Source organism: Oncorhynchus kisutch, linkage group LG5 (genome assembly GCF_002021735.2).
Source record: "Oncorhynchus kisutch isolate 150728-3 linkage group LG5, Okis_V2, whole genome shotgun sequence".
Classification (NCBI taxonomy): domain Eukaryota; kingdom Metazoa; phylum Chordata; class Actinopteri; order Salmoniformes; family Salmonidae; genus Oncorhynchus; species Oncorhynchus kisutch.
The window spans coordinates 50,489,224-50,506,050 of record NC_034178.2 but is presented as its reverse complement, the minus strand read 5'-3'; the positions used below and the strand labels follow the sequence as shown (position 1 = coordinate 50,506,050).

At 42.9% G+C, this 16,827-nt stretch overlaps 1 protein-coding gene across 1 annotated transcript; it reads left to right on the top strand.

The window, feature by feature from the left end:
• Positions 1-271: 271 nt before the first annotated feature.
• Positions 272-14,946, top strand: LOC109875939 (nuclear receptor subfamily 1 group D member 1-like). Its single transcript, XM_020468399.2, has 6 exons — positions 272-2,352; positions 10,038-10,343; positions 10,444-10,677; positions 12,230-12,783; positions 12,903-13,299; positions 13,406-14,946. The coding sequence occupies exons 1-6, from the start codon at positions 2,337-2,339 to the stop codon at positions 13,600-13,602; spliced, it is 1,704 nt and encodes a 567-aa protein (XP_020323988.1). The 5' UTR covers positions 272-2,336; the 3' UTR covers positions 13,603-14,946.
• Positions 14,947-16,827: the final 1,881 nt, after the last annotated feature.

Here is a 16,827-nt window from a genome sequence, read left to right as displayed (position 1 = left end):
GTTAGAAGTTGTAACAGATGTTCCATTAAAAATAATGTTATGCCACATTTATGTTGTGCGTAATAACGTGTCAGTTACCGATTCTAAATATGAGTTGATATAAATACGTTTTGTATTTCTGTAAACTGAAGTACTTTCGTGTCATTCTGTGCGTAATTACCCATTAATACTAGTCTAGAAAACCGCCTACGTCGATAATGGGCGAAAAAAATCCGGGGACTATTGCCGCGTTCAAAACAACTGGGAACTCTGAAATCTCCGACTTCAGTGCGTTAAAAACAAGCGGAAACTGGGGAAATAACGAGCTCCGACTGGAAAACTCGATTTTAACGGTCATCCAACTCGGGAACTCGGGCCTATTTATAGAGCTCCGACTTTCCGAACTGAAGATCACTGAAGTCATGAAAAACAACTGGGAAAACAACTGGGAACTCGGAAAAATACGAGGTCAAGCTTGAACCTTTGCGATGGTTTTAGTTAAGGTAGTTGATGCAAACGAGACACTTGCGAAATGCATACATTAAAAATGACATCGGCAATCTCCATCTTGCTAGGTACTATTTTCTATTTTATTAAAGCGGATAAAGTAGTAATGTGGGCAGTATAGTAGTTCCTGTGTTGCCTAGGATCAGGTTTTCGAGACAACATTAATACCCAGAGGGCCCAGTTTCATGTATGGTTATATGACCAACAATGAGCAATGTCTGAAACATGATAATGACGAATGACTCTAGGCTATAAACTTTTCTTGAATCAGAAGCAACGTGGTCTAAAGCTTGTGCCATATGACGCATATATAATTCACATACTGCCCCTGCAAACCATAACGTTTGGCCAGCAGGAGTGAGCCGCGGCACAGTGAACTCCACCACGGAGTGGCGCTGCTTCATTACGGATAACACGTGAGGACGTTCTCTGGCTATAGGCTATTATAGGCCTACAATGGTTTAAAAGTGATGACGTCTACAGCCTATCAGCATTGACCAAATCTAACCAGCTGCCACAGAGAAAACACAACACAAACAACCCCTATTTGACCAGTTGTATAATACTATTTTATAACCTAGTTGTATACATCTGCGTGACTCATCATGATTTATTTATTCAAAACCCGCTATATGATAAGAAAACTTGAGGCGCATGTACTGAGATGAGTTCCTCCAGCGGAGCTCAATGACCTAAATTCAGATCCATGTTTATACGCAAAAAACATGGACATCCGGGATGCCTACGATGTGCCTTTACAGAAAACGTTGCTATTTGATGTGTTTTTTCATAACTCTATGTTGACCCACATTCTCATCATGCCAATTTCCGATGCTGAGATTCTAGCAAAAACAGAATCGCTTCTGAAGGCAGAACGTGTGGAGAGGAGGAAGGGTGGAGGGAGCGGTAGTCACGGTGAGCTCCGCCTACTTCAATGTGCTAGCCCCCTCCCTCCCCCTTCTTATCACAAGGCCTCTGACATTTGCATAGAATGTGTGTCAGTAGGACATCGTGTTCGGTGGCTCACATGCCGCGCGCACATGCAGCGGAGCTTTACCAGCATTCCAATGTCGAGTGAGTCTAACTGTCTCGCCTCCACTCTAGCTCTCCACCAATGAAAACGTGAGAACGAATAAAGAAAGGTGGAGTAAAAGAGGTGGATGAGATATTCTAATAGAGCGTGACATAGGCATACAGAGAGAAAAAGAGAGAGAGAGAAAGAGAGAGAGAGAGAGAGAGAGAGAGAGTAATTCCTACCATACAAAACCTACGACAGAGATTGAAAGGAACAAAAAAACGGGGGCCCAAAAAAACTGGTCACATTTCTCAGACACCTGAAAACGTGCTGGTTAGTGTGGGCGAAGTGGATTGCCTATTAATGGGTGGGTGTGCTTAAACTACTCCCACACTTATGTCTTTGGAGATGTTGATGGTGACTACACTGGCACTAGAGCTGAATGCTTGGAATTTATTTTCAAAGAACGTTTAGTTCAGCCTACTGTACATCACACGACCTACGGACACCAAGCGAATCAGGCTACGGGCAACAAAGGCACTGAACCTGTTCGCAATTACGCACATTGGAGACGATTTGTAACTATTTCGCCAAACCGAAACCTGTTTAGGTTTTGCTCAACTTTAAATCAGTTTTGATATCTTTCACACTTGACGGGTTTGAAGGACCTGCGCACAGTCTCATTGCTTTTGTCATTGGGATTGGCTACCAACTCTGCTTTCTTGGCGGTTCATGACTGTATAACCTATATCAACGAAACTCCTCATTGACGCAGAGACAAACCAACATTAAATAATTTGAATATCGTTTATAAATCAACCAAACACCGGAAAACATGGAAAACAGCCCTGGTGAGTTTCATTACGTTATTACCAATCTATGCTATTGTCAGTTGTAGGCTAAGGTATCAATATATTTGCCTATACTGTACTTGTAAATTAACACTACTGAGTAAATGTAATATGTACTATGTTGGCATTTTCCTTCACTGTGTTTGGTGCATAGGCTATACCTTGCGTGCGTAATGGTAATACGCAGGGCAGTTCCTGTGGTTATCTTTTTAAAATGTTATTATTTGAGAATGAATGAGTTGATTGTTCATGTCATCATGTATTTCCAGCGGCTACACTGCATATCCATATAAATTGATACATGAATGAAATGTAATTTATGAAGCTTGATCCATAAACCTGAATGTTGCCAAGCCTTCATTGAGTTGTAGAGGTTCTCAAACCTCTCCTCGGGGACCCCCAGCCCTTCCATGTATTTGATCTATTCCAGAGCTAGCATACCTGATTCAAGCAATGATTTATATATACACTAGATGACTAATAGGGGGCGCTGTGTTGAAGCCATTTCGCCTCCATCTTGGCACACCCACACCGTTGTAAAAAGTATTTGGGAAGCTATAGAAATGTATGATGTATTATTTGTCAACATTCGTTTTTGTCACATGTATTATATTACAGACACTGTAATGCATACTTTTAAATTATATTATGTGAGCTAAACATGAAATAAAAATAATATACAAATATTTTCCATGAAGGTTAGGGTTTGGCCGGGGTAGGCGTCATTGTAAATAATAATTTGTTCTTTAATTGACTTGCCTAGTTAAATAAAGGTTAAATAAAATAAATAAAAATAAGTATATATTTTTTAGAGATTACTAACCAATCATAAATACATGTAATTTTGTCCTTGAAGCATTTCATTGAAATACTGTACAATTCCATTCATTCCTATGGAGGACTGCTCTTACTGGGGAGTGCCAATATTAGTTATCCAGGGTTTATGTACAACATTGGTGTCATCTTGTCAACTAATCATCAAGCTTTTGCTGCATTTATAACCAAGTGGGAAGGTAGTATTTACCACATACAACTGGGACAAATCCACTTCAACGACCCTCCAATGCATTAATCTAATCAGGTTGCAGCAGTCTGTTTTTTTCACCCCTGGTGTCGTAGCAGACTGCTGCAACCTGATTGGCTGAATGCGAAACGCAACAACCGGGAGTAGCATTAGCCACTTTAGCATGGTGGAGGAAAACGTTTTTATTTTCCGCCTTCTCACAATTAAATCGAGTGAAGGACGAAATCGACGCCTTTGCATCCTGAATGGAGAATGTTTTGTGTACGAACCGGTCCATGGGGGATGGCGGGTGTATAGCTGGCTGCATACATTCCCTTTGGATGATAAAATGAAACGACTCAATATCGCCAACCGACGGCCTTTGGGCTTCAACTCATGTGCAGCACCGGTCCGACCTTACATGCTCTGTCGTGCTATAGCTGGGCTATCCTTCATGTACCTAGTCAGTTTCTAATCATACAATATTATTGTATGGATATATTGTTACTTTACATCATTTGGAACAACTTTGATTATCTGTTGCGCAGATGCACTTTGTGCTTAAAGTTGCCTTGACTTGGAGAGTTTAGAATTGTTGGCGCAATCTAATCAACCCGGATGACGAGGGGAAAACAAAGCCATTCGAATCCTTTCATCAGCACTACTCCAGAAAGGTGTTCCCTTCTTTGACCTGAGATTGCGTGTTTACGGGTCTGTGACTCATTGACAGAACTGGTCACGCTCCCTGTCTAGCGACTCCCATCTTGTTCAGCGCTGCTGCGCAACTTTTTGCTCTCTCAACACGTGTCAAGAACCTATCACGCCTATTCCATAGACATGTGAGCCAAAGCAATTTATTAATGAACTGGTCATGACTTGAAGGCCAAGTTTTAAGCACAAACAAGCTATTTAAGCCAGATCCAAATTAAATAGATGGGGAATAGATCACAAAAACTGTTTTATCACTATCTTCCCTGATCGATTTCATATGCCAGCAGAGCTAGTCAAAACAATTTTACCAATACTATTTAATAAGATATTCAAAAATACAAGATATTGAATACAAAAGGTATTTATGCAAATATGAATTACACTAAGTTAAATTAAATATATGTTTGGGTGCCAACCATATCCTATTGGCTAATGGATCACTGGAGTCAGTGGAATGATGCCCACATGCCCACTCAATAATGGGTAGTGGTCAACCTTAATATCAACAGATATGTTGACCAAGTTGGCCTCCATAGGATATACATTCATAGCAGTAAATTAATCTCTGGCAGGACACAATATGGGGGTGGTTCCCTAATAAAGGAAATCCCTGTACTAGGTGACTAAATTTACCACTCACTATTCTAAAGTGAAAGATATTCTAATAGTATTAATTAAATATTCAATACACAAGCATTGCATTTTGAGTCAGGTGATACTGATAATAGGAAGCAATTACCATAAACGTAATGTTATTAGTGTACACAGTGGAGGCTGGAATAACTCCAATGCCAAAGATACAGTATTTCCCCGAAGACAGCACGTAACGGGATTGTGGCACTGGTATGGAATTACCGCGCTCCCTATTTACAGCCATGTCCTCGAGTCTAATAAGTATCTGAGCCATTACATGCATGGCAACCGTCTGATAATGGTGGACATCATGCTCTTGATTTACCCGAGTGCCCACGGTGCATGCCTAGCGCGACATCACGTGCATTAACTTCAGCATCCACGTGCCGCGCGTGATTCCCACCCCGCCCTCCCGAATTTATCAGTCTTTCTCGCGCGCTCCAGGTTTACTCACAGCCTTTCCGGGGGACTCCTGTTATGCCTTTGCAAGAGATTGGTCAGTGTGTCCGAAAGTTTATCAGCCTATTAACTAGGTTTGTGTTCATTTCTTTACGCCGATATATTTTCTTTGGGAAAGACAACTGAATATTATTACTTATTATACAGTATATCCAATATAGCGGATATTGTGATACATTTCTTAAACATCGTATCAATAGCCAACATGTCACGTGTTGAGGATAGCCTACATTATAGCAATAGTCCACTCATTGATATCACAAATGACTCTGACAAATAAACCCAACTAGCGAACTCAAAACCTCGAACATTCTGTTTGAATGGTCGTCAAGTCTGTCTGTATAATATAGCTATAATATGTTCGCCTATAGGCTTCTACTCCAAGATAATTGTTATGTTGCCCTACTTCTGCCAATAATTGCAAATACTATTCTGTTTATATGATTAACTGGAAAATATATTATTATTACTGTACTTGTATTTCATGTATTTTGTTTTTAACCAATTTTACACCTCTCTGAATACCAGTCTTATTCAGTGTAATTTATTTATAGAGCCACTCTTTCAGTAAACCACCAAACACTTACAAATGAAGGCCAATGAGATTATAGATTACACAAGGAGACAGTGTCTGGAGGGAACAAGGGAAGGAGGGAGTGAGTAAGGGTGTTAGGGGTCACCGAGAGAGGGAGGGCATTGGTGTGACTCACGTTGTCTGGTACTCCCCTCCAGCCCTGCCCACTATGAGATTAGCTCACACAAGTCTCCTCACCTGATTTAAGCCCTGGCCGTTTAGCTGACTTCCCTCTAAGCACTGGAGATAAAGCTGACCTCAACCTCAGTGACAGAGTATGGAGGTTCTACAACAGCAGTGGCTATGGTACCATTATATATGTGACTTTAGGACAGGGGGGAAGGTGAGAAGCTGGTTATCGGATGGGAAGGGATGTGGGCTTTACCTTGAAAAAACTCAACTCATAGTCATTAGATTGTCATGTTATAAAGGACATAATTACAATATGGTTTATGAGCTATTTGGTCTTTATACAATTAGGGTTAGAGGTAAATAAAATACAATTCATATTTGGTTTGAAAGATATGTATTTCTGTCCAAGCTGAGTGTTTTCCCACCTGACTCTTACCTCATGGTCAAGTGGTCCATGTGCCACCCCATTACACGAGAGGGTAAGGAAGTTAGAAAAGGCATTTCCTGATAGATATGCTATACATATGGTATACAAACATGCCACCTGGCTGATTCCCATCTAACGGTGGATGGGACTCCCATGAGAGGGGAAGGAAGGAGGGGTTAGTTACTGTCTATTTGTTTACGCTAGCTCTGTGTCATACTGCCCTACCCCACATATCACATATGACCTGTGTCATAGTGTAGTGCTCCAGGCCAAACTCAGGTTCCTGGTAAATTACTCTTTCTCTGCCATAGAGAAGGCCAGGGGTCAGGTTACCCTCACAGGGCTGACACCTGACACTGGAAACCTAACTAACAACTCAGGACTATGTGAGAATCACTGGGAACAACTTAGGTGGGTGTGGAGCCTAAGCTTCACATGGGGGCTGTATGTATGTGGGGATGTGAGAGGATAAAGAGGAGAGCAATAGGGCAGTGTGTATGTGTTGGGTGGGGGGGGTTTAAAGTCAGACTGTCAGGTAGCGTAGAGGAAGCCACATGCAAACAGTGAAGCCCCAGCAGAGTTCATCTCCGTCAGTCAGTGTTGACACGTGCTGGCAGAGGAATTACAATCAGGCACACTCAATTTAAGCTAAACAGACATTCCCAGCCAGCTGCACGTGTCTCCTCCAGCAGAGAGAGAAAGAAGGGAAGGCAGGAGGCAGATCTACATGATGTTTCATAGATAATTCAAGGTCCCTGGGAAAAAGGGGGTAAAGGATGCAAATATGAAATAAACTGACAGTCAAGATATTGGAGTCATATGCAATTGAATTTGCAAATTTGTCTGACCTGTATTGAAAACATAAAAGTCTGATTGAAATGATATTCAATCAGGTGTGTAATCAGTCAGATAACTAAAGTTGAAGTCACAAGTTTACATACACCTTAGCCAAATACATTTAAACCCAGTTTTTCACAATTCCTGACATTTAATCCTAGTAAAAATTCCCTGTTTTAGGTCTATTAGGATCACCAATTTATTTTAAGAATGTGAAATGTCAGAATAATAGTAGAGAGTGATTTATTTCAGCTTTTATTTCTTTCGTCACATTCCCAGTGGATCAGAAGTTTACATACACTCAATTAGTATTTAAATAGTTTAACTTGTGTCAAATGTTTCGGGTAGCCTTCCACAAGCTTCCCACAATAAGTTGGGTGAATTCTAGCCCATTCCTCCTGACAGAGCTGGTGTAACTGAATCAGGTTTGAAGGCCTCCTTGCTCGCACACACTTTTTCAGTTCTGCCCACAAATATTCTATAGGATTGAGGTCAGGGCTTTGTGATGGCCACTCCAATACCTTGACTTTGTTGTCCTTAAGCCATATTGCCACAACTTTGGAAGTATGCTTTTGGTCATTGTCCATTTGGAAGACCCATTTGCAACCAAGCTTTAACTTCCTGACTGATGTTTTGAGATGTTGCTTCAATATATCCACATAATTTCCCTTCCTCATGATATCATCTATTTTGTGAAGTGCACCAGTCCCTCCTACAGCAAAGCACCCCCACAACATGATGCTGCCACCCACGTGCTTCACGGTTGGGATGATGTTCTTCGGCATGCAAGCCTCCTCCTTTTTCCTCCAAACATAACGATGGTCATTATGGCCAAACAGTTCTATTTTTGTTTCATCAGACCAGAGGACATTTCTCCAAAAAGTATTATCTTTGTCCCCATGTGTAGATGCAAACCATAGTCTGGCATTTTTTTTCCCAGTTTATGTTGATAGAGGACTCGTTTTACTGTGGATATAGATACCTTTGAACCTGTTTCCTCCAGCATCTTCACAAAGTCATTTGCTGTTCTGGGATTGATTTGAACTTTTCGCACCAAAATACGTTCATCTCTAGGTGACAGAACGCGTCTCCTTCCTGAGCGGTATGACGGCTGCGTGGTCCCATGGTGTTTATACTTGCGTACTATTGTTTGTACAGATGAACGTGGTAGCTTCGTGCGTTTGGAAATTGCTCCCAAGGATGAACCAGACATGTGGAGGTTGAGAATTTTTTTTCTGAGATCATGGCTGGTTTATATGGATTTTCCCATGATGTCAAGCAAAGAGACACTGAGTTTGAAGGTATGTCTTGAAATACATCCACAGGTACACCTCCAATTGACTCAAATTATTTCAATTAGCCTATCAGAAGCTTCTAAAGCCATGACATAATCTTCTGGAATTTTCCGAGCTGTTTAAAGGCACAGTTAACTTAGTGTATGTAAACTTCTGACCCACTGGAATTGTGATGCAGTGAATTATAAGTGAAATAATCTGTATGTAAACAATTGTTGGGAAAATGACTTGTGTCATGCACACAGTAGATGTCCAAACCGACTTGCCAAAACTATAGTTTGTTAACAAGAGATTTGTGGAATGGTTGAAAAACGAGTTTTAATGACTTCAACCTAAATGTATGTAAACTTCCGACTTCAACTGTAACTGCCTGAATTGTAACTCGCATAACAAGGTTCAAAGGAACTGATGTAACACCTATGGGTTTGCAGTTGGACATAGCCTATGTGTAAGAATGCTTTCATTTGCTTGTTCTGTCACTGAAAAAATCATTCAATCTATGTGGGCACGGGTTTGTGATACATATAACTTCCTTTGACTGAGTAAAACACCAAGAAAACAGCTTTGTATGTCGCCCCCTCTGGGTTTCCGGAGGCTCAGTGGAATGCATGGCAGTATACACACGGTAGACTGCCCTGCCTTCCCTCTGTACGCACAGTACTAAAGCCCTCTCTCTTTCAAACGTGAGCTCCCAGCTGCCTGTTATTGTACTGCGGCTGTTGTCTACACGGGACTGCGGAAAGCGCCTTGTGAGCCCTAACAGGAACTGTGTCAGGAGTCCATGTGAGTCGGCGGTCAGGTGGCTGGCAGTTTGAGCAAGCTCCGGGCGCGCCGCCAGGGGGAAAAGCAAGGCTTGCTTTTAGAGCGAGCAGGCAGCTGGCTCCAGGCTGGCTGGCTCAGCGTACACGTGAGAGGCTGTCGCTCTTCTCGTACACAGAGCACGATCTTTACAGTGAGGGAGGGAGGGAGAGGGAGGCAGTAATGAGACATTTCCGAGTTTACATCCCCAACTTGCTTTCGAACATTGAAGAATTTGAGTGAAAACTTTGAGTAACTTATATAGCCAAGACATATTTGTATCAAAACCTGGCCATTGTGGGAATTGTTTTATTATTTTGTTTTTGTATAAATTCAAGGTCCCACATCATCTAACACTGAATTAGACAAAGCTAGAATGATAATGCTTGTTTTGAAGTCTTATATGCACATTTTGGAAAAAGACTATTGACAAATATCAAGTCGGTCCCCAGATTTGACCTCATTCTCCAGACACATTCTGACCTTATTTGACCTTTTATCGGCTTCTTTGAGACTGGTTATGTTTTAAATGTCGACTACACAGGCAGGAGGTGTGTTCATGTTTGGTAATCCATCCAAGTAAAGACAGGCACCTAATCAAAATAGCCTATTGCTCAACACTTATCTGTTAGTTGACCTACCTACATTGTGTCTGTGTGTGTGTGGAACTATTTCAACACAGATATGGATATTGATCTTATGCATCTTTGCACAGATAGTTTGCTGGCAGCATAGCCTTCTGTCTGCTTCCTTGTGTCACAGTGACAGCAGTGACACTAACTGCCTCTCTCTCTTCTCGTCCTCTTTGCCCTCCAGGTGGTGTGATACTGTATGCTGGCTCATCTGGTAGTGCCAGCCCCAGCCCTGGCAGCCCCTCCAGCGGGTACCAGACCCAGTCCCCCCGGTCCTCCCATTCCCAATCCTCATCTCCTGAGCCTGTCTCCTTCCCCGAGATCGGCCCTCTGAAGAGAGAAAGAGGGGAGAACAGGGGAGGACCTTCACCCAAACTAGTCTTCCAGTTCCCTGAAGCCAATGCCTCTACAACCACTACATCCTCTGGCAATACCTACGCCCACCCTATGTTGGCCAAGAGGCCATGCGGATTCACTGGCACCTTCACCAGTAAGTACCACTTCTACTGGCTTTCTGTTTTAATTTTTTCTTATTATATTTGTCTATTATAATGTCTAACCAACCATTCCTCTCTTTGTGTACCTCCCAGAGACAGGAGGCATGGTGCTCCTGTGTAAGGTGTGTGGGGACATCGCGTCTGGCTTCCATTACGGCGTTCACGCCTGTGAAGGCTGCAAGGGTTTCTTCCGGCGCAGCATCCAGCAGAACATCCACTACAAGATGTGTGTGAAGAATGAAAGCTGCCTGATCATGCGCATGAACCGCAACCGGTGCCAGCACTGCCGTTTCAAGAAGTGTCTCTCCGTGGGCATGTCCAGAGATGGTAAGAGAACATTCCATCTATATCTGGCATCATTCTCGTTCTTCAGTCACACCTTCTCGATGCCCCATCCATTCTCTCTCTCCTTCATCTCTCCTTCTGTTCTTTCTTCCACTCCTTCTCCATCTCTGATTGATGACAGAAGCAGATGAGGAGTCCCAGTAGTCATCAAAGTCATGGGAAAAATAGTTGCAAATTCAGTTTATTTTTGTCAATTCATTATACCATCTGTGTCAGATTGTGTGTTTGCACATCTAAAGTCTATAACATTCAGGCTTGTAGCCTAGTGGTTAGAGCATTGGACCAGTAACTGAAAGGTTGCAAGATCGAATCCCCGAGCTGACAAGGTCAAAATCTGCCATTCTGCCCCTGAACAAAGCAGTTAACCCACTGTTCCTAGGCTGTCATTGAAATTAAGAATATGTTCTTAACTGACTTGTCTAGTTAAATAAATGTGAAATAAATGTAATAGTCCATGTTCTAATACTGGTAAACTATTCAAATATTGTTAGATGATAGTACAGTTGGTACAGTTAGATGCTCAGCTCCATCCCTCTCCTGTATGGCATCATTTCCCTACAGGCCACTGTATACTCCTGAGATCTCTCTAAACTAGGTGATAATAAATCATCTACTTTTCTGGAGCAAACATTTTGAGGTGACCTATAAAAGGAAAAATAGTGAGGAGTGCTAGTGAGGAGGAAAATTACCCACCATTGCGCCAATTACTGAAAAGGCTCTATTATCACAGCATAGGTGTTGCTTTTTTTTAATACCTTTGATATTTGAATATTTAATGTATGAATACAAGGCATTCATTTAAAACTACATTTTTGATGTCAATCATCTAACCCATTTTCCCTTTCCACCTTTTTACCATGGTCTCATTCTCATTCCCTTACTCCCTAACTCTCATTCAATCATCCTCTTACTCCTTCACCCTTTCAGTCCTTTACCTTCTCACTCTCCTCTACGTTGTCATCTCCTCTCCTCCTTCCTCTGTCACTTGGTCAATGACAATGTTTACTCCAGCTGACCCAGTAACCTATTTTCATAGAGAAAGGAACGAGTGCTTAACAGAAACATAGAGAGGAGCGAGGGGCGAGGTAGAAAGAGGAAGAGAGGGATCAGGATAGAGGGAGCAGGAGGGAAAGAGATTGGGGAAGGGGTGTAGCATACAGTAGCAGACTATAAATAGCTTTGGCAGAGGAGGTGTGCTATAGAGAGGGGGATGGGAAGTTTGATAAAGAGATAAAGAGGGGGATGAAGGAGTCAAATGAGGAGAGGAAAGGGGGTGGTATACCATGTCATTTGATGGTTGATTGAAACAGACTGGTTATATAGAGAGGAGAGAAATCTCCCCCAGCTCTCTGTACCCTGTAGGATTAGTCAGTAATCATGCCATACAGTGATTGCACTCACAATCAGTGTCAGGGAGTAAAAGATTGAATTAGATAAGTATCAGGCCACTGCTATACTAGCTCTAGTTACTGCCATCGGGAAAGTGATCAATTCGTTAGCTAACTTATTTTCCCCTTGTCCTCCTTCTCCTCAGCTGTGCGTTTTGGGCGTATCCCCAAGCGTGAGAAGCAGAGGCTATTGGACGAGATGCAGAGCTACATGAACAGCCTCAATGAATCAGCATCCATGGAGATTGACTCCTCACCTTCTTCCTCTGAGGCCCCAACCAGTCCAGAATCTGGAGATTCCATTTCCTCTGCCTACCACAACATCTTCGCCCAAGAGGATGTGAAGCCAGTAATCAAGATGGCCGTCAACATCAACAACAACAATGTCCGTAACAATCCAGCACATGAGTCTGGCTACTCTCACCCGGCACACCAAACCCACTCCCATTCCAACCCCTCTCAGGGGTACCAGTCACACCCCACACAAAGCTACCAGACCCCCTCGCGCTGCCCACGCAACAACAATGTTGACAACGCCCAGTATACCTACCAACCATCATCCAATCAGAGTCAATGCCCATTGTCCAATGGAAGCCAGCCAGCTCAGACCTTCCAAGCCAATCAAAACAGCTTTCCAGCTGGCAAGTCTCAAAACCAGACTACCTGCCCCTGGAAGTTGAGTGGAGGTGCCAAAGTTCTGGTGAGTCTCATTAAAATACTTCCTTAGTAAAAATATTTCCTTAGTATTACTATATATACAATACATACATGACTGTAGGAGTGTCCAAGAGCCATTCTAACCCTCTCCCCCTCTCTCAGGCGTGTCCCCTGAACGCATGTCCCGTGGCCCCCCGGGACCGTTCCAGCCAGCAGATATGGGAGGCCTTCTCCCAGTGCTTCACCCCAGCCGTCAAGGAGGTGGTGGAGTTTGCCAAGAGCATCCCAGGGTTCCAGAGTCTCAGCCAGCATGACCAGGTCATGCTGCTTAAGGCTGGCACCTTCCAGGTGCTGATGGTCAGATTCTGCTCGCTGTTCGACCCCAAGGAGAAGACGGTGACCTTCCTGAATGGCCAAACATACCCCCTGATGTCCCTGCGGGCGCTGGGCATGGGCACTCTGCTGGACGCCATGTTTGAGTTTAGTGAGAAGCTGGGAGCTCTAGGTCTAGAGCCCGATGAGATGGCCCTCTTCATGGCTGTGGTGCTAGTGTCTGCTGGTAAGAGACTCATAAGAGACACACTTTAAAAATCTTTTTAAAAATCACATATGTTTTGTTTTGCTTTTTCGCGATGCATCTAACCCTCTCTCCTCTCGTCTCGCAGACCGTTCAGGTATGGCTGACGTTGTTGCAGTGGAGCAGCTTCAGGAGAGTCTGATCAAAGCACTGCGCTCACTCATCACTCGCCGTCGCCCTGACGACAGCACCCTCTTCCCCAAGCTGCTGCTGCGCCTGCCCGACCTGCGCACCCTCAACAACCTGCACTCTGACAAACTGCTGGCCTTCAGTATCGACCTCTAAGGGCCTGGAGAAACCACAGCCCACAGGGACACCCACTGACTACCGGACCCCCGAAAGGGGCAGTCCTCTTGGGAAACACCCTCATGATCCCTTCACTCCAGCCATAAGCCACCAGCCAGTCACCATCAGGCTCTCTTCAATGAGCTGTGTGTGCTGGAGCTGGGACTGGGACAGAAGCAGGGTTGGACAAGGTGAATGAGTGGACTGAGAGGCATCTCAAAGGAAGATGGAGGAAAAGAGGAGTGTGGAGACTCTTGAACTATGACCTCATGAACAATACTCAGAGCTGGTAAAACCTCTAAAAGACTCATAGACTTATAGTCTGCTGAACAAGTCGGTGTGCTGTGAGTTAAATGGCAAAGCACCATCTTAGACCAACTCAGCCTCCAAAGTTGAGGGACGAAGGTCTAAAAATCCTCCATTACCCATAACTCCCGGTGACAGTGATTGAAGACCAAAATTCTGTTCCATTCCTCCTCTCTGATTCCACGCTTCACTATATCCTTCTGTCTGCAACAGACAGACAGGGGCAAACCAGCAAGAAGGAAGGACACCCTCTTCACGTGAGAAAGGGAAATACACACAAACTATATATTTTCTTCGTACACATTCACCCTACACAGGCTGATCAATGAATAACAAAGCACTTTCCATACATCAACACACATCTGAAATCAACCCATATAATAGAGCAATAGCAATGTATAAAACACACTATTAGATCCCTAACTGACTGTGTTATACACTGTTATAATGACCTAAGCTATTTTCAAAATCACGTCATCAATCTTTTTGGAAATCAAATATTTGGGATTTAATGAGAAAATGTATTATTTCCATTTGTAAGAATTGAGAGTAGGATGGATTGTATTTGTATGCTGTAATCAGGGAGATACTATTTGGACATTTTAGACCATATTTGTCAGGTTATGTTTTAAGGTATTCTATTGTTGTACATATTAGATATAATATTTGTGACTGGTTCCTACTCCACTTGTTTGAGTTGATTGCTGTATGATGTTAGCAACATTGAAGACAAAGCAACGGTGCCATGTTCAAGAGGTGCCCGATTGTTTGGGTGATGCAAGGTGTGCATCTACTGTATGTGTCCATTGGTCTTCCCTGGAGCATTACAAACCCCACCCCTCATTCTTACCGCAACAAGAGAGCAACCGATGGAACCATGTGCACAAACCATGTAAAAAAGTGTTTGATTTGAACCTATAATATTGAAATATAACTATTGTTAATTGATCCATGCATCACCTCGTGTATATTTTGTAAATGTTTCATGTTTAAACTTCTTCCATAGAGAACCAATATTAAATGACATTATATACTGTACTTTATCTGTACGACTCTTCTTAACTCTGACTTTTTTTGTGTCACCAACTTACATAAAAGACACTATTACCATTAACTCTACCAAACATGTCCTATATAAGCACACAACCTACAGATAAACACACTCATCCTCACAGAGCAGATATAACAATGAACCATGCAGAGACAGAATGCTTAGGATGCTAACCGTGTCAAAATATATTTGATAGAATATAATGTGGGTAAATGTGTCAAGTGTTTCTGAACATGACTCGGAGTAGATGAAGTCATCTGACCCAGCCCAGCGCTGCTTGCCGCAGAGCCAGATACATACAGAGAAAAGTTCAAACAACGGGACGTGTCCACAGTGGAACTGACATCTGTGCTTTTCTGGAGATTAACAAAAGAGAACAGTGATTATGATTAGTGAAGAGCGAGAGAATCTGTGTGTGTGTGTGCATGTGCAATGCATGTGTGTGTGTGTCCTGATATTAAAAAGATGATGATCAGTGAAAGATACAGTGAGCATTCAGAGCTCATCTAACATTTGAGGACCCACAAGATGCAGTGAGCATTCAGAGCTCATCTAACATTTGAGGACCCACAAGATGCAGTGAGCATTCAGAGCTCATCTAACATTTGAGGACCCACAAGATGCAGTGAGCATTCAGAGCTCATCTAACATTTGAGGACCCACAAGATACCGTGAGCATTCAGAGCTCATCTAACATTTGAGGACCCACAAGATACAGTGCCTTGCAAAAGTATTCATCCCCATTGGCGTGTTTCCTATTTTGTTGCATTACACCCTGTAATTTAAATAGATTTTTATTTGGATTTCATGTAATGGACATACACAAAATATGTGAAATTTAAAAAATTACGTGTAAACGGAAAAGTGGTGCGTGTATATGTATTCACCCCCTTTGCTATGAAGCCCCTAAATAAGATCTGGTGAAACCAATTACCTTCAGAAGTCACACAATTTGTTAAATAAAGTCCACCTGTGGGCAATCTAAGTGTCACATGATTTGTCACATGATCTCAGTATATATATACACCTGTTCTGAAAGACCCCAGAGTCTGCAACACCACTAAGCATGGGGCACCACCAAGCAAGTGGCACCATGAAGACCAAGAAGCTCGCCAAATAAGTCAGGGACAAAGTTCTGCATAAGTACAGATCAGGGTTGGGTTATAAAAAAATATCCAAAACTTTGAACATCCCACAGAGCAGCATTAAATCCATTCATAAAAATGGAAAGACTTGGGGACCACAACAAACCTGCCAAGAGAAGGCCGCCCACCAAAACTCATGGACCAAGCAAGGAGGGCATTAATCAGAGGCAACAAAGAGACCAAAGATAACCCTGAAGGAGCTGCAAAGCTCCACAGCGGAGATTGGAATATCTGTCCATAGGACCACTTTAAGCCGTACACTCCACAGAGCTGGGCTTTACGGAAGAGTATCTGTCCATAGGACCCCTTTAAGCCGTACACTCCACAGAGCTGGGCTTTACGGAAGAGTGGCCAGAAAAAAAGCCATTGCTTAAAGAAAAGAATAAGCAAACACGTTTGGTCTTCGCTAAAACACATTTTGGAGACTCCCCAAACATATGGAAGAAGGTACTCTGGTCAGATGATACTAAAATTGAGCTTTTTCGTCCATCAAGGAAAATGCTATGTCTGGCGCAAACCCAACACCTCTCATCACGCCGAGAACAGGTGGTGGCAGCAATCCTCTCCTCAGTAAAAGGCACATGACAGCCTGCTTGAAGTTTGTCAAAAGGCACCTAAAGACTCTCAAACCATGAGAAACAAGATTCTCTGGTCTGATTAAACCAAGAGTGAACTCTTTCGCCTGAATGCCAAATGTCACGTCTGGAGGAAACCTGGCACCAT